General features: G+C 41.0%; 1 protein-coding gene across 2 annotated transcripts in view; it reads right to left on the minus strand.

The window, feature by feature from the left end:
• Nucleotides 1-27,630, minus strand: part of Parp9 (poly(ADP-ribose) polymerase family member 9) — a 41,106-nt gene that overhangs the window by 12,437 nt on the left and 1,039 nt on the right. The window contains exons 2-8 of one of the 2 annotated variants that reach the window (XM_041673244.1): nt 27,395-27,618; nt 26,752-26,854; nt 24,588-24,729; nt 20,244-21,160; nt 8,964-9,176; nt 7,337-7,555; nt 1,323-1,380 (exon numbers count right to left, since the gene is read on the minus strand). In XM_041673244.1, coding sequence (XP_041529178.1) covers nt 1,323-1,380; nt 7,337-7,555; nt 8,964-9,176; nt 20,244-21,160; nt 24,588-24,729; nt 26,752-26,766 — 1,564 coding nt within the window. In that variant the 5' untranslated portion in view covers nt 26,767-26,854; nt 27,395-27,618. The remainder of the gene's footprint in view (nt 1-1,322; nt 1,381-7,336; nt 7,556-8,963; nt 9,177-20,243; nt 21,161-24,587; nt 24,730-26,751; nt 26,855-27,394; nt 27,619-27,630) is intronic. The other variant, XM_041673245.1, reaches the window with a different exon arrangement.

A 27,630-nucleotide genomic window follows, 5' to 3' on the forward strand; every position in this document is an offset into this window, starting at 1 on the left:
CTAAATTAATATGTGAGAATTAGCCTAGAAGAGAATGGGCCAAGCAGTGCTTAAAAGAATACAGTGTCCGTGTAATTATTTCGGGGCATAAGCTAGCCGAGCAGGCGGCCGGGGTGCTGGGAACGCAGCCCCGCCACCGCTCTTATTACTACAACAATCCTTGTCTCTGTGCTTCAGTTTGATGACATATAGAACTTTTACATCCCCTTTTTGAGTTAGCGTTACCTAGAACTCCATCCCTTTTCTGTTCCTCTATATTCCATGTGGATTCCCAAAATTTATTTGTTGGCTCCTACTGGTTTGATTTATCTCAAGTGCTGCCCTCTCCCTCCACTGCTGGCCAATGGCAATCTTCCCATCCCAAGCTCACTCTCCCTCCACTGCTGGCCAATGGCAATCTTCCCATCCCAAGCTCACTCTCCTTCCACTGCTGGCCAATGGCAATCTTCGCATCCCAAGCTCACCTTAGACTCATTCTTGTCCGTGCAGCCATTCTTGTTCACCCCCAGCCTGAAGGAATCTTTCCCTCTTCTACTCTACCCGAGGAGTCTGACCATGTGCCCCTTTTATTTGTCTCCTGGAATTGGTTTAATGCTTTGTAATTTTAATTTACAAAACATTTTTTGATAATTGGAAATTATCAATATATTGTCTATTATTTATTTAAATTACAGTTCATGATTGTTCTCCCTTTCTCTCTGTGAATGTGCATATCTGTCACATGTACTATGGTATACATTTAGAGGTCAAAGGACAATTTGTGAGAGTCAGTTTTCTCCTACCAAGTGGGTTCTGGACTTGAACTCTGGCCAACAGGCTTGGCAGCAGGTGCTCTCACCTGATTGCACATCTCACCGGTTCGTAGTCACCTATCGTGATCATCCTCACTTTACAGACCAATCTATATAGGCTCCTAAGACTCCCAAGACTCGTGACAGAGTTACCCTTCTGTACTTGCAGCACAACTGAGCCATTAAACATTCCACCCCAGTCCACTCACATTCCAGTGAAGGAGTGGAAGTCTGAGACAAAATTAATACCACTAGCATATACCGTTCAATATTTGTTTAATCCATCAATCCCTGGAATCCAAAACCTAGCTCAGCGGTGAAATCAAGTAGACGGTTCTTAAAGAGATCTGCTTGACCCTAAACCAGAGTTGCTGAATCAGAATCTATAATCAGAATATATGGGCAGGCATCCCACCTTTCTTTCATGTAGCGCAGGATGGCCTCAGACTTGCTATCTAATGAGAATGACCTGAACTCCCGAGTCTCCTGCCCCCACCCTGATGCCTGTAGGACTCTTAATTTCTCACTCACCACTGCTGTTGCTGAGACTCAGCTCACTGGACCTCTTCGTCATTTCAGCACAAAAATCCTAGAATGAGCAGAGCAAAGCAGTCATAACAGGGAGGACAGTGTTCCAATAAAAATCTCTGCCTGCACACACCACAGCACTCTCGCACAGTCCTTAGGCCACAAGCAGGGTTTGGACAGCCCAAGAGAATAACATGAGCACTATGAGCTACTACACCAGTGGTTCTCAACCTGTGGAGATATCAGATATCTACATTATGAGTCACAACAGTAGCAAAACTACAGTTTCGAAATAAAAAAGAAATAATTTTATGGCTGGGTGATATAGGTGGGCCTTCTGTCTATGTGTTACTTTCATTGGTTAATAAAGAGATTGCCTTGGCCTTTTGATAGGGCCAAAAATTAGGTAAGCAGAGTAGACAGAACAGAATCCTGGGAAGAAGGGAAGTGAGGCAGACGCCATAGCTCTCCTCTCCGAGATGGACGCAGGTTAGAATCTTCCCGGTAAGCCACCACCTCATGGTGCTACACATTTAATAGAAATGGGTTAATCAAGATGTGAGAATTAGCCAATAAGAGGCTGAAACTAATGGGCCAGACAGTGTTTAAATGAATACAGTTTGTGTGTTGTTATTTTGGGTGTAAAGCTAACCATGCGGAAGCCGGGCAGGATGTAAAGCAGGCCTGCTCGTCTCCTCACTACAGTTGAGGGTCACCACAACATGAGGACTGTATTAAAGGTCACAAGGTCACTGTATTAGAACATCTGAGAAAAGAAAATAGGTAAAAATAAAACTAAAACCTGGCAGGATTTAGGCAAAACGTAAGCATTCATCCATTCAATAGGTATTATTGTAGGTACTGAATTAAAGCTCAAATAAAAATATAGATCACTTCTAAACAGTATGAGGACACCAAACTGTTTTATATGAGTTAATTATTGTAAAGTACTTAAAATTGGATCTGACTCATAATGAATATCAATATATGTTAGATATGGTAATTATTGTTACAAGATGGTCTACAGGAAAAGAGACATTATCCAATACCTTTCTTCTTCAAAGGTGATACAGTAGCAATAATTAACCTTGTTGAAAAATGATAATATTGATGAGATAAAGACTAGATTTTGCTTTATCTGTACTTCAAAAATGTGTGTGTGTGTGTGTGTGTGTATGTTTGGACAGGTTCTCACTGTCTCACTATGGCTCACAATGTAGCCTTGGATGGCCTGGAACTCAGAGATCCTCTTTTTTTGAGGGGTTGGTAGAGACAGGATTTCTCTGTGTAGCCCTGGTTGTCCTGGAAAAACTCTCTGTAGACTAAGTTGTCCTTAAACTCATTCAGAGATCCACCTGCCTCTGCCTCCTGAGTGCTAGAATTAAAAGCATGCGCCACCAGACCAAACTAAAAAAATAATTTTCTTTAAAACATTTCTAGCTGGGCAGTGGTGGCGCACGCCTTTAATCCCAGCACTTGTTTTTAAAGATGCTGCACAGCCTTCCTTGCCAAGGCTGAGTCAGGAAGACTTGTTGTAAAGGAGTTACAGCAAGGCAGGTAGGTAGATCTCTGTGAGTTTGAGATCAGCCTGGTCTATAAGAGCTAGTTCCAGGACAGGCGCTAAAGCTACAGAGAAACCCTGTCTCAAAAAACAAAAACAAAAAATTTCCTTTATAAATGGTATTTGCAGCTTCTAGACGCCCCCCCCCCCCGGGGGGGGATGACAAAAAAAAAACAACAACAAAAAACAGAACAAATCCCTTAAACTAACCACATTTAATTACCTGGAGAGGTTAAGACAGGGTTATTCCCTGTCATACCCAACCAAGAACTTGGAAATAAAGCAAATGAACTAACATTATCCACTAATAAACAGACTGTAAAAGAGGCCATATACAAAACAAGTCAGCTCTTTCATAGTTCATCTTAGAAGTCGGGAGATGTTGCAAGGGTAGAAACACTTAGGGAAAGCTTTAACTGAAATGTGATGAAAAACTGAGAGGTGGAGCCAAAGGGCAAGGTGTGGCAAACAGAGTTCTTCCAGCTCTGCTCACTAGTGATGAATGAAGTAGGAGGTGATGTATGCTGCAAATATGTTTTATTGCCATTGGTTAATAAAGAAGCTGCTTTTGGTCAATGTCTTAACAGAGTATAGACAGGCTGAAAGAAATATAGAGTAGGCTGAGTTAGTCAGATGCCACGTAGATGCCAGAAACAGATGCTAGAACCTTGCCAGTAAGCCACGACCTTGTAGTAGTGCACAGATTAATAGACATGGGTTAATTTATTTTTTTAAGATTTATTTATTTATTATGTATACAACATTCCTTCCATGTATCCTCACATGCCAGAAGAGGGCACCAGATCTCATTATAGATAGTTGTAAGCCACTATGTGGTTGCTGGGAATTGAACTCAGGACCTTTTGAAGAGCAGTCAGTGTTCTTAACCTCTGAGCCATCTCTCCAGCCCGACATGGGTTAATTTAAAGTGTCAGAGCTAGCTACAAAGAAACTTAAGCTATTGGCCAAGCAGTGTTGTAATTAATATAGTTTCTGAGTGATTATTTCAGGTCTAGGTGGCCAGGAATGAACGAGCTGCCTCCATCAACAGAATGGCATGTCATATGTGCCAGCTAAATCCACTTTAAACCTGAGAGAGTTTGGGAAGGAATTCTAGACAAAACAAAGAGATCAATGCAGCTTCTTGCTCTGTTTTCTGGCTTGCTGCAACTCCTTTACAACAGGTCTTCCTGGCTCAGCCTTGGCAAGGAAGGCTGTGCAGCATCTTTAAAAACAGCAGCTTCCTAGCTGAACGGTGGTGGCACACACCTTTAATCCCAGCACTTGGGAGGCAGAGGCAGGTGGATCTCTGTGAGTTCGAGACCAGCCTGGTCTACAAGAGCTAGTTCCAGGACAGGCTCCAAAACCACAGAGAAACCCTGTCTCAAAAAACCAAAAAAAAAAAAAAAAAAAAAAAGAAGAAAAGAACCAGCAGCTTCCTGGTTTGCCACCACAAAAATGGCTCTGACTCTTTCAGGAGATCTGGCTACGGAGCATTTAAAAAGGGTTTATGAGCAGCTGTTCAAACTGCTTAATGGTGTGACATAGACCCACTGTATATCTGGAACTAGGGCAATGTACATGGCTCTCATAGGCAGTGAACATGCCTTCACCATGTTGGACTGGGCGAAGCAAGCAGACCATGCCAAGGAGTTGGTCCTAGCTACACCCACTTAGGAGCTTAAAACAATTATTTCCTGGTTAGAAAATAATTAAGATGCACACACAATAAAGACAAATTCAGATGAAAAAGACCTCTAAATGGGTCACAGTGTTGGATAAATGTACAAGGCTTGAAAAAGAGAGGAAAAAGAGCATAGACAGTTATAAAAAGAAAGTCTTTAAAGAAACAGCAAAAGTAATATAAAAGAGTACAGACAGGCATAGATTCAAGGAGTAAAGATAATAAGATAAATATTAAACTTGTAGAAAAAGTAATAGAGTAATAAAAATAAGCCACATAAAGATGGACTATACACAGAGAGTCTGGATTATGCATATTATTGTGTTTTCTTTGAATTTTTTGACTGTGAAGGAGCTAAGTACAGAGAGACATTTCCTGGGCTGCTAAGCTAAACCAACAAATGTATTTTAAAGGTATCTTCACTTCAAAATTTGGGTCTAAAGATTTGTTGCTTTGGAAAAGAGGTTCTGCTTTTGTTTCACAGAAGATGAGAACTAGTGGATTCCTTCCAGACTAATATGGTTTGATGGACCAAGGCCTCCCGAAAGGTCGCTGTGAACACCCCCCAAAAATTACTTCATCCAACAAAAATCAGGAAGCAGTTTGGAGAGAACTATAACCAAATTCACAAATATTATTTATAAAAGTTTATTTACATTTAAAGGGGGATATGCTATAGAGATGATTACTTTGCATTGGTATGAATCTTGGTCTATTGATACAAATTTTAGGTCAGTTTTGTTATATGTATATTTCTGTTCTTAATTAAAGTATTGGTTTTACAGCTCATTTAAAATGTAATGTATAATTAAGAAATACAGGTTAATAGGTAGTCATCTATAATAATCAAGCTTGTAGTCAGGTAGGTTTTCTAGATATATAGAGATATATTTCAGTTATATCTATAATCTTCAAACCTTTCAAAGACCTACGCATATGGCATTTAAAATGTTTTAAGAACTTAGGATTTTTCATGACAATGAGACAAGTCTGCTTCTGGCAGCACCAATCTACTTCAAGAGGAAGATGGACATCAAAGAGGCTCCTCATGGAGCTTGTTAGCCATTTGGACAAGAAACTGTTCTTGCCTGAACTGCTTGACTGGACTTGCAGGACCCATAGAAAAGTCACTGCTGAAGTTACCTAAAGAAGGTGAGACAGTCCTTTGGGGTTCCTGCTTCATGAAAGGGCCTGCCAGACATTCTGCAGAACACAAAAGAAAGTGACTGACACACTGCTAATATAGGTGTAACTGTTCTTTGAAATTTCTTGCTTCATGGAAAAGACTGCCTGATACTATGGGCCAATAGGTTGAAGATGGGTGCCCACAATGTTACAGAAGAACTTTGGGTGACTGTCCAGGCAGCTAGATGTCCCTGTAAGTTCTAGAGTTTTGGAAATTACTTACAATATACTTCCTATTTACTTAGGTAATATATCCTTCTGGAGTCTTTGATGGAATTGAAGACTAGATAGTTATATTTTCCCTAGTTATGATAAAAGATAAAGTAGATATAAGTATTGTAACTGTAATTATTGCTTGATATCTGTTTTGTCATATGCAATTTTACTATGTTAAAGTTAAAACCTTTTAATTTAGACAGAAAAGGAGAGGTGATGTGGGAGGTGATGTATGCTGTGAATATGTTTTATAGCAATTGGTTAATAAAAAAGTTTTCAGCCAATGGCTTAACAGAATATAGCCAGGCTGAAAGATAGATAGATAGATAGATAGATAGATAGATAGATAGACAGATAGATAGACAGACAGATAGAGTAGGTGGAGTTAGTGAAACACCATATAGCTGCCACTGGAGACAGATGCTGGAACCTTGCCAGTAAGGCACAACCTTGTGGTGATGCACAGATTAATAGAAATGGGTTGTTTTAAGATGTAAAAGGTAGCTAGAAAGAAGCTTAAGCTATTGGTCAAGCAATGTTGTAATTAATATAGTTTCTGAGTGATTATTTTGGGTCTAGGTGACCAGGAACAAACAAGCAGCCCCCGTCAACAGATGAACACTTGATCTAAGAGGTGGAGCCAAAGGGCAAGCTGTGGCAGTATCCTTCCAGCTCTGTCCACTAGTGATGAACACCTGACCTGAGAGGTGCCAACAGTGTATTTTGCAGAGCTGTTTCTTACTCTAAGACAAAATGCCTGGCTTAGGTTAATACACAAGAAATATTTGCTAAATAACCATCTATTGCTCTTTATACTTTTATAGATACTCAGCTCTATCCAGGACAAAAGCCATCAAGAAATATCACAAAGAGAGCCGGGTGGTGGTGGTGCATGCCTTTCATCACTGCACTCAGGAGGCAGAGGCAGGCAGATCTCTGTGAGTTGGAGGCCAAACTAGTCTACAAGAGCTTGTTCCAGGACAGCTAAGATTGTAACACAGAGAAACCCTGTCTTAAAAATACAAACAAACAAATAAAATATAGAAAGAAATACCCCAAAGAAGGAGGAGGAGAGGAGGGACAAAGTGAAGAAAGATCATCCCATACCAAAAATAGGTTGCTTACCTTTGCGGAACAGAGAGAATAAACACAACAGGAAAAGAGAAAAGCAAATTGTGAGCATGACTTTGATTGGGGTGAACTTTGCTCAGGGTGACATTTGGTCAAGGGTGAGTAATTTGCAGAAATTAAACTTTACCGAGTTAGAATCCCACCACATGTGGGATCCTAACCTAGCCTCTTAGACTAAAGATATTAATTAGACATTGGTGAATGAATGAATTGTAAGACATTTCCAAGAAGCAAACTCACCTTGTATGTCTCCTTATCTGCTGGAAATATCACAATCCTTACAGTCAGTGATTTATTCGGGTACTCTTTGGCAAATGTTAAAATTTCATCTAACATTACCCTTGCTGCTGAACTGCCCTCCATACCAATCCCTCCTGTCCCGAGGGCAGGAAAAGAAATGGAATCTACATATAGTTGAAGGCATTCTTTCAGACAATTCTTCATTGCGTCTTTTAATATCTGTAAGATAAATACAAGTTCAAGATCAACCTTTGAGTCTAAAATAAGAAACTGAGGCAACTAAACGCTACCTAGTGCATCTGAGCACTGTACTCTCTCCCATTTATACAGCCTTGATTGTTCTCCCCATCTTAGGGAGCCAAGCGTCAGTGTGCCACTCACCGGCCACTCCCAAGTCAACAGAGTCCCTGGCAGTTTAGAAGGAGATGGAGACTAAATGAGGCAAAGAGTGGTCCTTCACCATGATTAAGTCTACTGTGTACCTTCTCCTGGAGAAGTGCCAATAGCCTGGCAGATTTAAACTTCCATCAACTTTTCTTTTTCCTTTTTTTTTTTTTTTTAAGGACAAAGTCTCACTAAGGCACCGTGGCTAGAGTAGAGTATGTAGCTTCAAACTCACAGAGGACTGTCTACCTCTGCCTCCCAAATGTTGGGATTTAAAAAAAAGTGGACCACAATGTCGACTAACCCTCTATCAACTTTTCCATATTACACTGAATTACTACATACAGACAGGAACGTTGTCTGTGGAAGAACCTTGAGAACCTTGGAAAGATAAGCATAGAGAATGATTGGAGGGCCAATCTAGGATTAGAGAACTCTCTCACAGAGAACAAGACATAGTACAGAATACACACACACACACACACACACACACTCCGCAAACTCATGGGCACATATACACACACACTCGCATTCTAGGTGTGATGGCTTATAATGCTGGCACTCAGGAGGCAGATGCAGGAGGATTCCCATGAGTTTTAGAATAGCCTGGACTACAGTGAAACTTTATCTCAAAAATAAAAACAAAAAACAGTCAGTGTAGTGGTGGTATACACCTTTAATTCCAACTCTCGGGAGGCAGAGGCAGGTAGATCTCTATGAGTTCAGCTATGTAAAGATAGTCACAATCTCAAAAAAAAAACCAAAAAACCAAAACAAAAAGGGATTAAGCATCTCTACATCTGAATGACCTCCATCTATTCTTTAATTTTTGTGTTTTGGGGGAGGAGTTGGCTAAGAGTCAATATCCACTATAGGCACAGTCAGAAGAGACCAGGTAATAGATTAGACTGGAATTTAACCTGTGAAAGGAAATATGGAAAGGCTGAATCCCACCTCACCAGGGAAAGACAGAGCAGGTCATCGTGAATTGTGGAGCAAACTGGTGCACAGACAGAAGGGTTCAGATGTTTCAGTGCCCATGTGCAGTGTGTACACTTAGACATGTCAAGTCAAACTTAAGAGAACTTGGGGCAACCATACTTGCTCAGCCTTTCAGTCAGGCATAGGTGTGTTTCCTAACAGGGATATATCATCTGATAATAGCTTACAAACATAATGAAACAATGGAAACAAACCGCCTAGACTCTGCAATTATACAAACATAAACAGATTTTGAACTTACCTGGTGTTTGTTATCGTGTTGCCATACCACATGGAACACATACTGACACGACAATTTAAATCCTTTTGTGACCAGTACCGTCTGGCAATCTGAAGTCAGTTTAGCCTCGTGAAGTTCCCATTCCATTTCAGGTCCTGCTTTTCTAAGAATTGACTGTGACACACGTCCGCTTTTAAGATTATACTTGAATACAGAATTAACAATTACCTCTGTCTGAAAAGGGTAGAAAACACAGGAGTTCACGTTAAATCCCTCCTTCTTAAATGACTAATTTGTACTTCCCAAAGAGTTTTGAAAATTACTTTTTGGATATCCCAAATTCACAAAAATTGATTTCACAATAGACTGACATTTCCAGAGAGTTCGTTTCTTTGCTACGAAGCCGTTTGTCCTATACATATAAGGATGATATTGTCATTGCATTCACCTTTGCTGAATTATACTTTTTATTTCAAGTTTCTGACCATTCCCTCAGGCTTCCTTTGTTTTAAAGACTTTATTTTGAAGCTGGAGAGTTGGCTCAGTGGTTAAGAGCACTTGTGGCTCTTACAGAGGACCTGGGTTCAATTCCCAGGCAGCTCACAACTGTCAATAACTCCACTCTTAGGGGATCCAAAGCCCGCTTCTCACCTCCAAAGTCACCAAGCATGTATTTGTGCCAGACACACAAGCAAAATACATACACCCATAAAATACTAAAGTTAAAAGATTTTATTTTCAATTGTGTGTATATCTCTATGTGGGTTTGTAACTCACTGTGTAGACCAGGCTGACCTCAAGTTCACAGAGATCCATTTGTCTCTACTTCATTCTGGGTTTAAAGGCTTGCACCACCACACCTTGTTTGGTTTTTGAGACAGTGTCTCCTGCAGCCTGACTGACCTGAGACTTCCCACATAGCTAAAAGTGACCTTAAATTTCTGGATCCTCATTGGGTGGTAATGCACTTTTAATCCCAGCACTCAGGAGGCAGAGGCAGGCCTCTGTGAGGTCAAGGCTAGCCTAGCCTACAGAGTGAGTTCTAGGAGAGACTCCAAAACTAAACAGAGAAACCCCGTCTCGAAAAACCAAAACTCCCAATCCTCTTGCCTCTATCTCCCCAGTGTTGGGCTTCCAGGTTTATGGATCCTAGGGGTTAAATGAAGGTTCCATGCTGCTAGATGAGTACTTGACCAACTGAACTACATCCTCCAGTCCTCTTATCTTTTTACCTAAATGCCTGCTTGCTTTTCATTTTGTTTTTGTTGTTATTGGTTTTTTTTTTTTTTTGAGTTTGGGTTGTTTTTTTTTTTTTTAGACTGGGCCTCACTATGTAGTCCAGATTAAACTTTGAATCATATCTCCAGTGCTAAAATTAGCAGCATACACAGCCTACCATGCCCAGTTGTGTTGTTTTCCCCCAGTGCCACATGCTAGGCAGCCATTTGACCACCGAGCCAAATCCCTAGTCCACGATGATTTTTGAGAAAACCCTTACAGGTTTCATTCTCTGCTTTACCTTTATCAGTTACTGCCATCTCTGTGCAGGCTGTTTTGGAACAAAGAATAAAGTTTCTTAGGAACTCTCTGCCATCTCATGTCTTTATGTTCTCATGCACAAGGTTAAAGAAAGTAAACAAGACCAAAAGGTCTTTAGTGAAAGGTAGCTCTCTTTCTTCATGGATATACAATCATCCATCTATTCCACAGGCAGCCACTTTAACCAGTCAATCTACAGCAGCAGTTCTCAGCCTGTGAATGATGGAGGAGAGTCATCTGTCTATGTGTTACTTTCATTGGTTAATAAAGAAACTGCCTTGACCTTTGTAGGACAGCCCGTAGGTGGGTGGAGTAGACAGAACTGAATTCTGGGAGGAAGAAGGCAATGAGGCAGATGCCTCAGACAGACATCATGGAGCCAGCCGCCAGGTCAGACATGCCGAATCTTTCCCGGTAAGCGACCACCTCATGGTGCTACACAGATTATTAGAAATGGGTTAATCAAGATATGAGAGTTAGCCAATAAGAGGCTAAAACTAATGAGCCAGGCAGTGTTTAAAAGAATACAGTTTCCATGTAATTATTTCAGGGCATAAGCTAGCCAGTGGCCAGGAGCTGGGTGGTGGAAAGTGGCCCGCAGCTCCTTCTACATGTGAGTCTGAACCCCTTAGGGGGCTTTGAATGACCCTTTCACGGGTTACCTAAGACCACTGGAAAACAGATATTTATATTATGATTAATAACAGTAGCAAAATTACAGTTACAAAATAGCAACAAAAATAATTTTGTGGTTAGGGTCACCCCTCCATGACAAACTATATTAAAGGGTGGCAGCGTTGGGAAGGCTGAGAGCCACTGCTCTACGGAAACAGACTCCGCATAGACACCAGTTATATTTCATCACTCTGGAGCAGTGCTAGAGGTGGTTGTGTTCTTGCTGCTTTAGTGCCCAAATTCCTATTACCCCAATGTCTTTGGTTCCATCAAAGGAAACTTATGTACTTCTATGGGTGTTATTTGTTTTGAGACAGGGTGTCACTGAGTAGTCTTGGCTAGCATTCAACTTGATTTGCAGACCAAGCTGGCCTCACATTTGGATCAAATCTGCCTCTGTCTCTGGGGTGTTGGAATTCCACGCATGTGACGAAGTGCTTAGTTTATCAGGGACATTAAATGTTTTACCATGAAAGAGCAATCTGATCTTGCCATTGGGGGCACTGGCACCCTTGAGAAAGTGTAAGGTTCCTAATGCTGCTGACAATAAATGCATACAATAAAATTTTTTTAAAAGGATATTACTCAATAATGCTTCTACTTTGGTTTTAAACTGCTACACTAATGACTCCTCGAGTATTTCATTTCATAGTCTCCTCCATTTCACGCCAATTGACTTGTAGGTAATAAGTGCTAGTCTCACTAATAATTGGTCAATTATAATTTGACTATGACCAGAAGACACATCGCTGATCTAAAAATAATAATAAAGATATGATTTTAAACTTCACTGAGTCTATCCAAACTCCACATCTCCTGTCTGTGGATTCCTGTCTCTCAAGTTTCCCTGAAAGTTTTTTCTCCTGCCACTTCACATCTGCTACAACCTGAGGTTAGCTTCTGTTTTTCCGAGTTCAGTGATCCAACCCATGTTGAACAAGCATTCTTCGACAGAGCACCCCAGCCTGTGGCTGCTTTTAAAGGGGTGTCAGTTAGGGTTTCATCCTCTGCTCTGCCACCATCACTTTGTGCTACTTCTGTGTATATATTGCTCTAATCACAATTATCGTCATTTTTCCCGTAAATCCAAAGGACTCTATTTTTTATAAAGTTTATTTAATTTTATTTTATGGACATTGGTATGAGGGCTTCAGATCCCCTGAAACTGGAGTTACAGACAGTTGTGAGCCACCATGTGATTGCTGGGAATTGAACTCAGGTCCTCTGGAAGAGCAGCCAGTGCTCTTAACCACTGAGCCATCTCTCCAGCCCCCGTCCTTTTTTTTTTTGTTTGTTTGTTTTTGTTTTTTTTCCTCAAATTTCTGAAGCAAGGTCTCATGTAGCGAAAGCTGGCTTCTTCCAACTCAAGGAGCTGAGGACGACATTGAGTTCCTGATCATTGGGCTTCTACCTCCCAATTACTGTGATTACAAGAGTAAGCCACCATGCCTGTCCATATTCTTAAGTACTACTTTTGTTTACTGTTATTGATAGATTGCTTCAGACATGTTGAGTGGTTGGTTTTCCCAACGAAATATTTGCAAATAAATGATTTTTTTAAAAGATTAAAAATAGGACTGCAGGAATGACTCAGTAAAGTTCTTGCAGGAACCTCTGTTAAAAAAAAAAAAAACCAGGTGTGGTAACAAGCATTCATAATCTCTGCAAGCCAGAAGGCCAAGGCAAGAAGTTCCCTGGGGCTAGCGGGCCAGTAAGAACAGTCTACCTGGCAAGATCCAGACAGATGAGAAACTTTGCCTCAAAAAAAGAAAGGTAGATAATACTTTAGGAAGGCAACCAAGGCTGATCCCTGGCTCTTACACACCTGTGCACAGGTGTGCAACTCCACCCACAAGCATGCACGCATAAACACACATAAACCTACATCTATCAACACAAACACACACTGAATTCATTCATTTATTCTAGTGCTCGGATGGGGCATAGTAACTTTTAATTCCATTACCCGGGAGGTGGAGGCAGGTAGAGTTCAAGACCTGCCGGATCTACAGAGTGAGTTCCAGGATAGCCAAGGTTCTATAGAAAAATTAAATAAAATAAAAATTTAGTGGTTGAGGCTGAGTCAAGAGGACTGAGTCCTTGGTGACACGGCAAAATACTTTCTTGTTTCAAAAACAACAAAGACACACGAAGGGGCTTAAGTTCTTTGGGATCAAAGAGGATTCTAACTCCTTATGATTCCTAAGACTCATAGCCTAATTTTAATTTCCATATTAACCATGTGCCACACAGTATTGTAAGTGTTTCTTGGATGCTGATTCCAACTTTCAGATGTCAAGTGCTACTGTAATGTGTTTTACAGAAGAAGGACTGAAGACTGGGAGAAAGTATTTGAGTTAGGAACTAATGAAGGTGGTTTCTAATCCAGATGGCCTAACCCCAATATCCACATTCTTAACCCAAAAATGATACATTCCATGGTCTTCCACTTTAAACATCGTCACAATTAATAATTAACTAGGGGCTGGAGAGATGGCTTATCAATTAAGAGCACTGACTGCTCTTCCAGAAGTCCTAAGTTCAGTTCCCAGCAAACACATGTTGGCTCACGACCATCTATGATGGGATCTGGTATGTAGGCATACATGCAGACAGAGCATTCATCCATTAAGAATAAATAAATAGAAACAAGCTCCACCAGGAGCAGAAGCCAGAAGCAAATCCAGTCCCGGAAGCCAACCCAGTCCCGGGACACTGGCAGACCAGGATTGAGCCAGCAACTTGACTCAGAGTCAGTGATCTCCACCAGAACCAGAGTGGGACAAAACCAGCTACCTAGGACAGAGAGCCAACAAGCTCCACCAGGAGCAGAAGCCAGGAACAAATCCAGTCCCCGGGAGCCAACCCAGTCCTAGGACGTGGCAGATGAGGACTGAGTCAGCGACCAGATCCAGTGTCAGTGGTCTGCACCAGAACAGGTTCAACTCCAAGCCAGGAACTTCTACAGGAGGGAATCCAGACCAAGATTTACAGAAACAGGACAAAGCCGGCAACCTAGGCCAAAGTAGGCCTGAGACAGCAAACTGCAAGTGAGCAGAGCAAGGAAAAGGAGTGCTGAGCTATCTCCAGGAACACCAAGTAACCAACGGGGTAACTAGAACTGTGACACTGACTGTACCACAAGGAACAACCGAGATTTGGATTCACTGGCACCTAGAAGATTATTCAACAGAATCTCAGACAGCCCCAACCACACCTATTAGAGGAAAAGATGAATAGAAAAGGTAAGATCACATTCTACACCACAAAGAGCAACACAACACCAGTAAAACCTTAAGACGCTACAACGGCGAGACCTGAACAACCAAATATGGATGAACCAGAAGAAAATGACCTAAAAATAACTTCAAGAGAATGTTAGAAATCCTTAAAGATGAAATGAGAAATTCCCTTAAAGAAATTGAGGAAAAGACAAACAAAAAATTGGAAGACATCAGCAAATCACTTAAAGAAAACCAAGAAAAAGAAATCAAACATAAAAGAAACTATTCAGGACTTGAAAATAGAAACAATAAAGAAAACACAAGCCGAAGGAATTATAGAAACAGAAATCATGAGAAAAAGATCAAGAATCACAAATGCAAGAATGAACAACAGAATACAAGAGATGGAAGAGAGACTCTCAATACAATAGAGGAAATAGACTCATCAGTTAAAAAAATATTAAATCTAACAAAAGCTTAACCAAAAATATCAAGGAAATATGGGACACCATTAAAAGGCCAAATCTTAGAATAATACGTATAGAAGTTCAACTCAAAGGCACAGCAAATTTATTTAACAAAATCATAGAAGAAAACTTTCCCAACCTAAAGAAAGATATGCCTATGAAGATACAAGAAGCTTTTGGACTGGATTTTTTAAAAAAAAAAAAAGTCCTCTGGCCACATAATAATCAAAACACTAAATATACAGAGTAAAGAAAAAATATTAAGAGCTGCAAAGGAAAAAGGCCAAGCAACTTATAAAGGTAGACATATCAGAATTATACCTGACTTCTCATTGGAGATGATGAAAGCCAGAAGGCCATGGTCAAGCATTATGCAGACATTAAGAGACCATGGATGCCAACCTAGACTACTGTACCCAGCAAAACTCTCAGTCACCATAGAAGGACAAAACAAGATATTCCATGACAAATCTATATTTCACCAATACCTAGCCACAAATCCAGCCCTACAAAAAATACTAGAAGGAAAACTCCAACCCAACGAAGATGGCTACACCAATGAAAACACAGACAATTGATGATCTCATAACATCATAACAGCAAATCCCTAAGAAGAAAAAAAATGCAAAAATTAACATCACCAACAATGAAAACTAAATTAACAGGAGATAGCAATCATTGGTTATTAATATCCCTTAATGTAAATGGACTCAACTCACCTATAAAAAGGCACAGGCTAACATATTGGATACGAAAACAGAATACATCCTTCTTCTGCATACAAGAAACACACCTCAACCTCAAAGACAGACATCATCTCAGAGTAAAGGGTTGGGAAAAAAATATATCAATCAAATGGACCTAAGAAACAAGCAGTGTAGCTATCCTGATATCTAACAAAATATACGTCAAGCTAAAATCAGTCAAAACAGACAAAGGAGGTCATTTCATATTAGTCACAGGAAAAAATCCATCAAGAGGAAATTTCAATACTGAACATCTATGCTCCAAATACAAAAGCACCCTTATGTGAAAGAAACACTTCTAAAGCTTAAATCATACATTAAACCCCACACACTAATAGTGGGAGACTTCAACACTCCCCTCTCACCATTGGACAGGTTAATCAGACAAAAAATGAACAGAGAAATAAAAGAACTAACAGATGTTATGACTCAAATGGACTTAACAGACATCTATAGAACATTCCTTCCAGACAGAAAAGAATATACCTTCTTCTCAGCACCTCATGGAACCTTCTCAAAAATTGACCACATACTCAGTAACAAAACAAACTTCAACAAATACAAAAAAAAATAGGAATAATCCAATGTACCTTTTCAGATCACCATGGTATAAAACTAGAAGTCAACAGCAATACTAATTCCAGAAAACACACAAGCACATGGAAATTAAACAATGCTCACCTGAATCATCAATGGGTCAAGGAAGAAATAAAGGGAGAAATTAAAGACTTCCTAGGGCTGGAGAGATGGCTCAGAGGTTAAGAGCACTGACTGCTCTTCCAGAGGCCCCGAGTTCAGTTCCCAGCAACCACATGGTGGCTAACAACATCCACAATGAGATCTGGTACCCTCTTATGGTAAGTAGGCATGCAGGTAGGCAGAACATTGTATACATAGTAAATAAATAAAAATCTTAAATAAAAAAAAAAGATGTGATTTCTGGAGTCTGTGCACCAGGATTTACAGTCTTAAAAATAAAAACAAAACGTACCCAAATTTATGGAACACAATGAAAGCAGTGTTAAGAGGAAAGTTCATAGCACTAAACGCCTACATAAAGAAGCTGGAAAAATCCCATACTAGTAAATTAACAGAACATTTGAAAACTTTAGAACAAAAAAAAAAGCAAACTTACCTAAGAGAACTAGACGGCAGGAAATAAAGTGACAGCTGAAATCAACAAAATAGAAACAAAGAAAACAATACAAAACAAACCAATGAGGCAAAGAGCTGGTTCTTTGAGAAAATCAACAAAATAGACAAACCATTATCCAAACTAACCAAAAGGCAGAGAGAGAATATCCAAATTAACAAAATCAGAAATGAAAAGGGGGACATAACAACAGACACAGAGGAAATAGAATCATCAGGTCATATTTCGAAAACCTGTACTCCACAAAATTGGAAAACTTAAAGGAAATCCAACTTTTTGGATAAGTATCACTTAGCAAAATTAAAGCTAGACCAGATGGGCAAATTAAACAGACCTATAACTGCTGAAGAACTAGAAACAGTTATCAAAAGTCTCCCAACCAAAAAAAGCCCAGAACCAGATGGTTTCAGCTCAGAATTCTACAAGGCTTTCTTTTTTTTTAAAAAAAAATATTCATTTATTTATTTGTTATGTATACAATATTCTGTCTGTGTGTATGTCTGCAGGCCAGAAGAGAGCACCAGACCTCATTACAGATGGTTGTGAGCCACCATGTGGTTGCCGGGAATTGAACTCAGGACCTTTGGAAAAGCAGGCAATGCTCTTAACCACTGAGCCATCTCTCCAGCCCTACAAGACTTTCAAAGAAGAACTAAGACCAATACTCTTCAAATTATTCCACACAATAGAAACAGAAGGAACATTGCCAAACTCTTTTTATGAGGCTATAATTACTCTGATACCCAAACCACAGAAAGACATTACTAAGAAAGAGAATTGCAGACCAATCTCACTCATAAACATTGATACAAAAATACTAAATAAAATACGGGCAAATCAAATCCAAGAACACATCAGAACCATCATCCACCATGATCAAGTTGGCTTCATCCCAGAGATGCAGGGATGGTTCAAATCTGTCAATGTAATCTACCATATAAACAAGCTGAAAAATAAAAACCACATGATCATCTCATTAGATGCCGAAAAAGCTTTTGACAAAATACAACATCCCTTCATGATAAAGGTCTTGGAGAGAGCAGGGATACAAGGATACAAGGAGCATACCTAATCATAATTAAGGTAATATACAACAAGCCAACACCCAACACCAAACTAAGTAGAGAGAAACTCCCAGCAATCCCACTGAAATCAGGAACAAGACAAGGTTGCCCATTCTCTCCATATCTATTCAATATCGTTCTTGAGGTCCTAGCTAGAGCAATAAGACACCAAAAGGAGATCAAGAGGATACAAATTGGAAAAGAAGGTGTCGAACTCTCACTGTTTGCTGATGATATGATAGTTTACATAAGTGATCCCAAAAATTCTACCAAGGAACTTCTACAACTCATAAACACTTTCAGCAATGTAGCAGGATACAAGATTAACTCAAAAAAATCAGTAGCTCCTATACACAGATGATAAAAGGGCTGGGGAAGAAATCAGAGAATCAACACTCTTTACAATAGCCACAAACAGCATAAAATACTTCGGAGTAACTCTAACCAAACAAGTGGAAGACTTGTATGACAAGAACTTTAAATTTTTGAAAAAAGAAATTGAAGAAGACACCAGAAAGTGGAAAGATCTCCCATGCTCTTAAGTAGGCAGAATTAACATAGTAAAAATGGCAATCTTACCAAAAGCAACCTACAGATTCAACACAATGCCCATCAAAATCCCAGCAAAATTCTTCAAAGACCTAGAAGGAACAGTACACAACTTCATATGGAAAAGCAAAAAAAAACCAGGATAGCCAAAACAATCCTATACAATAAAAGAACTTAGGAAGGCATTACAATCCCTGACTTCAAACTCTACTACAGAGCTACAGTACTGAAAACAGCCTGGTAATGGCATAAGAACAGACAGGAGGACCCATGGAACCAAACAGAAGACCCAGATATCAATCCACACATCTTCCAACACCTGATTTTTGACAAGTAGGCAAAAAATATCAAATAGAAAAAGAAAGCCTATCTAACAAGTGGTGCTGGCATAACTGGGTAGCAACATGTAGAAGAATGAAAATAGACCCCTATCTATCACCGTGCAAAAAACTCAAGTCCAAATGGATCAAAGACCTCAACATAAAGCCAGCCACACTGAACCTTATAAAAGAGAAAGTGGGAAATACACTTGAAAGCATTGGCACAGGGAACCACTTCCTAAATATAACCCCAGCAGCACAGATGCTGAGAGAAACAATTAATAAATGGGACCTCCTGAAACTGAAAGGACACAGTAAACAAGACAAAACAACAGTCTACAGAATGGGAAAAGATCTTCACTAACCCCACATCAGACAGAGGTCTGATCTCCAAAATATACAAGGAACCCAAGAAATTGGTCACCAAAAGAACACATAATCCAATAAAAAAAAAAAATGGAGTACAGACCTAAACAGAGAACTTTCAACAGAGGAATCTAAAATGGCTGAAAGACATTTAAGGAAACATTTAAGGAAATGTTCAATGTCCTTAGTCATTAGAGAAATGCAAATCAAAACAACTCTGAGATTCCATCTTACACCTATAAGAATGGCCAAGATCAAAAACACTGATGACAATTTATGCTGGAGAGGTTGTGGGGTAAAGGGAACACTTCTGCGTTGCTGGTGGGAGTGCAAGCTGGTACAACCGCTTTGACTGTCAGTGTGGCGATTTCTCAGAAAATTAGGAAACAACCTTCCTTAAGACCCAGTAATACAACTTTTGGGTATATATCCAAAGGATGCTCAATCGTGCCACAAGGACATGTGCTCAAGTATGTTTATAGCAGCTTTGTTTGTCATAGCCAGAACCTGGAAATAACCTAAATGCCCCTTGTCCAAAGAATGGATAAGGAAAATGTGATACATTTACACAATGGAGTACTACACAGAAGGAAAAATAACGACATCTTGAATTTTGCAGGAAAATGTATGGCGCTAGAAAACATTATTTTGAGTGAGGTAACCCAGACACAGAAAGACAGTTATCACATGTACTCATTCATAAGTGGTTTTTAAACATAAAGCAAAGAAAGCCAGTCTACAAGCCACATTCCCAGAGAACTTAAAAGAGAGACTTACATAGATCTAATCTACATGGGAAGCAGAAAGTAGAAAAAGACAAGATCTCCTGAGTAAATTGGGAGCATGGGGACCTTGAAAGAGGGTTGAAGGGGGGAAAAGAGAGGCAGGGACGGGAGCAGAGAAAAATGTAGAGCTCAATAAATATAAAAAAATTTAGAAAAGAATAAATAAATAATTCCAGGATTCCACTCTGTCAGAGCCAGAGAATAAAAACAAAGACTTGCTGGGCAGTGGTTAATCCCAGCACTCAGGAGGCAGAAGCAGGTGGATCTCTGTGAGTTCAAGGCCAGACCAGTCCACAGGAGCTAGTTCCAGGGCAGCTAGGACTGTTACAGAGAAAATCCCTGTCTCAAAAACAAACAAACAAACAAACAGCAACAACAGAACAAAAACCCAAAAAACAAAACCAAAGACTTACTGTTTGCTGTTCAATATAGCCTTGGACAATCTGGAGAGTCAGGCGCTGGCCAACCTGAAGCGTCACATTGGAAGAAGGGGTAGTTCCTGGTCTCATCCCGAGGCTCAGCTCATCCTTCCTCAGGAATCGTTCTACACTGGAAGAAGGGGTAGTTCCTGGACTCATCTTGAGGCTCAGTTCATCCTTCCCCAGAATGCGTTCTGCTGCATTTTTAAAGGAAGCAACAGTGCGGTCCTCATTGCTCACCAGATGAATCTCTTTCAAATCACTGATCGATTGTTTCTTTTGGAGATATAACTGGATAGTTTCTAAAATTGTTTGTGTGCACAAGTCCAGAGGAAACTGGAAAATCCCAGAGCTCAGGGCTGGAATTGCTACCGTCTTAATTTGTGTATTTTGTATGCAGACATAGTCTAGAATGCTATTAATGGCATTTTCCAGCAATTTAACAGCTGTCTGGCCGTTCCGTGCTGTCCAACGAGGTCCGACAGCATGGATAATCTGAAGGCAAGGAAGCCTTCCTGCTTTTGTGACAGCTATTTTACCAGTTGGAACTTTACCATAGATGTCAATGAAGCGTCTGCTCTCTTCTTGGATTTCCAAACCACCAGCTCTCACCAGGCTCCCGGCCAGGCCACTTCCATGTGAAAGCTCTTCATTGGCTGCGTTCACCACAGCATCAACAGCGTGTCTGGTGAGGTCATCCTTCCAGACAGATAGCTCTATCCCGGGGATCAGCCTCCTTCTGAAGACCTGTTGAGCAGGAGTGCTGTTTCCTGCTGGAACTGGACAGCTCAGGGTAGAGGTACACCCAAACTTACTCTGGAGGACTTCACATAGCTGACTCTCATTGCTTTTTAAAATTTCAAAGACGTTGTGTTTAACAGGAATTAGCCATCTATTGAAAGAATCGTTGGCTGGAAAAGGAAAAGAGACAAAACAAGAAAGCAGTGAACGATGATTCTTTTGGAAAGGACCTGATTCCTTTCCACACCACGAGACTGAGTTTCTTACTTCTAAAGAGAGACGACCTTGCACTCTACTCTGTGCTGACCCTGCTTTTCATCCACACGGTGGAGTCAGGCCAAGGACAACTAAGAGTCTTCAATGCCAAGTCACTTGAAAAGGGCTCAGGCTTGTGTGTGGAATTTAGTCAGAACCCTCTAAGTGAGAAAACCTTGTACCGGGGCTAAGAAGGTCTTGAATGTATGTAAAAATTGTGAGTTTGGGAAGACTCATGCCAAGTGCATATATATACTAAAATGACTTCATTATTAATCAGAAACATAGGGAAGCTGTATTTGTAACTTCTTCACTTTTTTGTATTTTCAAGACAGGGTTTCTCTGTAGCTTTGGAGTCTGTCCTGGTACTTGGCTCTGTAGATCAGGCTGACCTCGAACTCACAGAGATCCGCCTGTCCCTGCCTCACAAGTGCTGGGATTAAAGATGTGCACCACCACACCTGACACTTCTTCACTTTTTTTAGTGTCTGAGTTTGTTTGCTTAGAAGAAAATCCTGAAGTAAGTAAGTCTTTAGAGTTTAAGAAATGATTCTAGAAAACACCAGGGGTTCTGGATAAGGAGAGAAAGTAAGAAACTAAGACAGGAAAACAAGAACAAAAAAGGATAATGTGTGTGTTGATTAGCAAATGAAGCTTAACTCTACTTGAGGGCTGAACAGATCACATAACTCTAGATCTAGTTTTAGAGTGGTCATTACGGGAGCTATGGCTCCTGCTCCCACAAGTCACTGCTCAGAGCTGTACCGAGGGAAGATGGGCAACACAGGATAGCCAATGGGTAGAAGGCTGACAACCTCAGCCTCATGGCACCTACTCCGGTCCTCACAGTCAAAATCAGCACAGAGTTACAACCAAGTAACTAAAAAAATATTTTCTATGCTGTGCATGCCTTTCCTTAAACCCAGCGCTGGGGAGGCAGAGGCAGACAGAATCTCTGAGTTCCAGGCCAGTCAGAACTACATAGGAAGATCCTGTCCTTAAAAATAAATATCACTTACTGCATATTTCACACTATGAAATATAGGATATATTGATATATGAAATCAAGGATATATTCCTTGACTTGTGGAAAATCTAGTTATCTCGGAAGTCTGTCGCTGTTACCACTAAAGTTCACCTCAGCACTAACCACAGTTCTCAAGGCAGCCCCCTGATCATCAAAGGCCAAGCAAGGCCACTTGTGCCTGTGGGGCACCTCTAACACACACCTCAGGTGGCCAGAGACTTCAATTTGGTGGTGGTGGGGGGGGGGTACCATTACAATTTTATTGTTGGTGGTGATAATACAAGACTTTGGCCTGTAGTCCTTGAATTATAATCCTCCTTCCTTCACCTCCTAAACCTTGGGATTACCACCACACCCACCTAGCACAGATCTTCATACAGCCTGGTGGATTTCTCTTTTTCTTTCATATAAACTTTTTATATGCCTCACTCAACCTCAGAATCCAGTTTCTGGATAACCCAACTGTGGTTTTTTTTTTTTTCTTTTTTTTCTTTTGGTTTTTCGAGACAGGGTTTCTCCGTGGTTTTGGAGCCTGTCCTAGAACTAGCTCTTGTAGACCAGGCTGGTCTCGAACTCACAGAGATCCATCTGTCTCTGTCTCCCGAGTGCTGGGATTAAAGGCATGTGCCACCACCGCCCGGCTTTTTTTGTTGTTGTTTTTTTTTTTTTCCTTTGGATAACCCAACTGTGGAGTGATGATAATACATACGTTTTTCTAGAAATCACTTAAAATTATGTACTCAATCTGTTTCTCTACTGCATATCCAGCCTTCTAATCTTGCCTTTAAGAAAACAGTGTAGGGCTGGAAAGATGGCTCAGAGGTTAAGAGTCTCTTGTGTGTATCTCTGCTCTTCCAGAGGTCAAATTCAATTCCCAGCAAACCACGTAGTGGTTCACAACCATCTACAATAAGATCTGGTGCCCTCTTCTGGCAGGCATACATGCTGGCAGAATACACTATACATACTGTAAACATGGCATGTAGACATACATGAGGGCAGAATCCTGTATGCATAATAAATAAACCTTTAAAAAATGCAACCAGGGGCTGGAGAGATGGCTCAGAGGTTAAGAGCATTGCCTGCTCTTCCAAAGGTCCTGAGTTCAATTCCCAGCAACCACATGGTGGCTCACAACCATCTGTAATGGGGTCTGGTGCCCTCTTCTGGCCTGCAGGCATACACACAGATAGACTATTGTATGAATAATAAATAAATATTTAAAAAAAAAATGCAACCAACCAATCTTACTATGCAATAGTATACATACTTATGCAATCCCTTTTTATAACTTAAACTAAATGCATAGCTTTAATCTCAAACTATGATTCTTTCATGACCCTGACCCAGAATAATGTGTGTGTGGTGGTAATCATTTGCTCAAAGCAGTCAATAGGTTGAAGGGAACCTTAAGCAAAATAATTCATAATTGCTGGAAGCAACGTATGGATATAGGTTGAGAACATCTGTTAGAGAACATCTGTTTGTGGGTCAGCTGGGGTCAGTAAAGTAACTTCTTCTCTTCTAAAACTCTTTTAAAAAATTCTTAATTCCTTCACCATACTGTGTTTTCTGTGCTGCCAAATAACAGAAAGCCCTATGTTAGGGACAGACCACTAGGACAGATAGACACAGATACACACAAGAGACAGACTACAGACCACAAACTACAGAAAGATGAACATGAGGAGAAGTGGAGATTTCAATTCTGAGCTTGCCCTTGGTCTAACTATCCCAAGAGAAGTGTCGAGTCTTTAATGAGTTACCAACACAGCCTCTGTGTCTGAGAAAGGAAGATGAATGTCAGTGAAACTGGGGATCATTTCAGAGACATCAAAATGCAAGAAAACATGCATCCTAAAACAGATTAAATGTCGTAATTTACTCCGTTTCTAGTCTGAGCCAAAGAAAGGCTTCTGGTGACCTCTCTACCCGAAAGAAGCCATATCTAAGCAGCTGGTCTCAACTGGCCTGAGCACTGACGGGAAACCTCTGATGGGCCACCCCTAGAATTAGGCAGGTTGGCTCTTTTAGCTCTGGGTCACCCTTCCTGCCCATTTTGGCTGTCGAGCTATGGTCAGAAGCATCTCACAGGATCGAGAGTAGTGATGCGGACCTTTGATCTAAGGCAGGCAGATCTGAGTTCTGGCCAGCCAGATATACAAAGTGAATAGAGAAAAGAGTATCATATCTGCCAACAAGGGAAAAGGACAGTAGGGACCCAAAGAGAACACGTCTTCAGCTGTACCAGTGCCTCTGAAGCAGTTCCCCTTCTGAAGGAGGAGCTGGCATCTTCGGGGCCTGCAGTCACACACCTGAGCCCCCGAGGGGGAGGCAGTCTCCTTCCGTGTGCCCTCTTCTGCACTGAGGGAAGAGATGAGCAAAGCCTTTCTTAAACAAGAGTGAGAGTGAGGCGATCATACCTGGTCTTTCGGCGTAAGCTGCTGCTCCAGTACCCTGTGAAAAACATGAAAACGGCTCCTTTAATAGCTCGAAGCTGCAAAAGTGGAGATGATGGACAGTACATATATTCTAGGAAGAGGAAGCGCAGAGCACAGGTTTTCGGGTTGGGGAAGGAAATGTCTTGGTTGTTGTTTGTGTAGATTCATTATTTGGTTTGTTGATTTTTGTAGTGTTCCTTTTAGCCTGTGTGCCTGAAACACTGAAAATACTAAATGCTGCAAGTACCGATCCTAGGTCCCTTAGAGATCAATGCACTTTTTGCTTGTTCATCTCACACTGTACCTGGGCTGGCCTTGAACTCACTAAATTGCCCAGGCTGGCCTTGAACTCCCAGCAGTCATCCTCTTACCACAGCCTCCTGAACACTCAGGTTATAGGTGTGTACTACCAGGCTCAGCCGATACACTTTCTTTCTTTTTCTTTTTTTTTTCTTTTTTTTTTTTTGGTTTTTCGAGACAGGGTTTCTCTGTGACTTTGGAGTCTGTCCTGGAACTAGCTCTTGTAGACCAGGCTGGTCTTGAACTCACAGAGATTCGCCTGCCTCTGCCTCCCAAGTGCTGGGATTAAAGGTGTGCGCCACCACCGCCCGGCTCGATACACTTCTAATTTAAAATAAGATAAAAGCTGGAGGCTAACACCTGAGAAGGCACAGAGTCCTCAACTAAAATGAGTCAGAGCTCTCAGAGTCCAGCTTCCAAAGTCTTGTGGGGTTTCCCTAGCCAGAACAGAAAACACGGGACATGAGCTTCATCAGCTGTCCCTCCTCACATCTGTAAGGACCCACTTCGTTTACCTCTTTCACGACACAAACATTAAATGGGAATTTTCTGATCTGCTCGACAAGGTGCCTTTCTCTGTTCCCATTTTCATTCCTTGAGCGCTCCTTACCTATGCTGAAAGACAACTGCTGAGTGACTGAGGAAAATCCACATGTCAGCCGGGCGATGGTGGCACATGCCTTTAATCCCAGCACTCGGGAGGCAGAGGCAGGCGGATCTCTGTGAGTTCGAGACCAGCCTGGTCTACAAGAGCTAGTTCCAGGACAGGCTCCAAAACCACAGAGAAACCCTGTCTCAAAAAAAAAAAAAAATCCACACGTCACGGAGGTGACCCAGGCTGGATCTCAGGCAGCACAGTCTGGCCTTGAACTTGCTACTACTACCAGGCCCAATTGAACCTAGGGCCATATGCACAGTAGACAAGCCCTTCATCATCTGTGATACATTCCTAGTCTAGGAGACGACATTTTTTTTTTTAAATTATCCATCCCCAAGTTGATTCTGCTAATTAGATAAGTATTTTATGTTTTGAATTTTGAGACAGGGTTTTACTCCATAGCTCAGACTGCCTTGGAACACATGGTGATTCTTCTGCCTCAGCTTCCTGACTACTGGTATCACAGGTGTGTGCCATGGTATTTAACTATATTAGCATACTCTTGATTTTCCATTTCTTTCACAGTACTAGGAAAAAAACAGAAAAAAAATAATATAATCGTATATGTATGGGTGTTTTGCCCAAATGTATATCTGTGCATCATATGTATGCCATGGAGGCCAAAAGAGGGCAACTGGATCCCCTGGAGCTGGAGTTACAGACAATGAGGCACCATGTGGGTGTTAGGAATTGAACCTGGGTCCTCTGGAAGAGCAACCAGTGCTCTTAGCCACTGAGCCATCTCTCCAGCCCCCCCCCCCAAAAAACTCTGTGAGTTTGTGTATACCGCATGCGTGCAGGGGCCAACAAAGACTAGAAGAGGGCATCAGACCCCTGGAACTGTAATTACAGGCAACACCGTGAGTCACCGTGCGGGTGCTAGGAATCAAACCTAGGTCATCTACATGAGCAGTATACAGTCTTAACCACTGAGCCATCTGTACAGTCCCTGGGAGAAGCTTCTGTTGAGCTAGTAAAACCATGAGGATGCGAGCTATAACTGAATATTTCTTACTATTGGGGGAAGAACTCTTCATGTAATGACTGAACTTCATGACAAAGAGGTATTTATGTTTTTACCAGGTTAAAGTCCATGCTTTGGGTCTCACGTGGGTCTTTAGCTGTTTATACCAGTTCGTGTTTCCAGGCGTAGTCTGCTGATCCTGGAGAGGGTGGTCTATTTCTGGGATCAAATAGAAAGCATACAGTTAGCACCGACCAAAAAGTGAGGGAATTTGGGTTTTTGTTCTTGTTTTGAGATAGGGACTCATCATGCTACTCTGGAACTTGCTAAGTAAAGGCTGGCTTTAAAGTGATAACAAAGTGCTGAGACTGAAAAGGTCTCCAAACAGCAGTCTTTGAGCAGTGGGGCTCCCCACAGAGTGTTTGAGGACTGAGAAAACTGCTTGAACCTGCAGGGGTCGTATTCAACTGAACCTGTGAGACAGCTCTGACCTAAGGGTATCTAGATCAAAGTCGGAAACTCTGGAGAACACCATACTTTCATGATATTAGCCTAGTAGGTAAAAACTAAAGATTATGAACAGACTCATGATTAAAACTTACAATACAGTGGTCTAAAACTGTTGCCATCGTTAAGTCTCTGGAGTGATTTACAATGTCTTTGCAATAGAAAAACTGTACATCAGAGCGTAGTTGGAAAAAAAAATAACAAAACAGCACAGTTGGTCATACATTCATCTTGAGTAAGCTGGATACTAACCGACTGCGGGGACAAGGTCCGCCTTGCCTCCAGAGGGCAGTGTTATTTTCACAGAAGAAAGACTTCTAAGGTTCCTGGGAGACAGCTTCAGGGCATCTGCTTCGTGCCGTGCATTTGTCTGTTCTGAAGCGTGCAGGCAAAGAAGCAAAAGCTTCCTTTTTCCTTGTCCTTTTATATAGACTGCTACCAGGAGGAGTGGTCCAGATTTAGGGTGTGTCTGTTACCTGAAATGATAC

The sequence above is a fragment of the Microtus oregoni genome, unplaced genomic scaffold (genome assembly GCF_018167655.1).
Source record: "Microtus oregoni isolate MIOR12 unplaced genomic scaffold, Mior012 000023F_ref0000262, whole genome shotgun sequence".
NCBI classification, from domain to species: Eukaryota; Metazoa; Chordata; class Mammalia; order Rodentia; family Cricetidae; genus Microtus; species Microtus oregoni.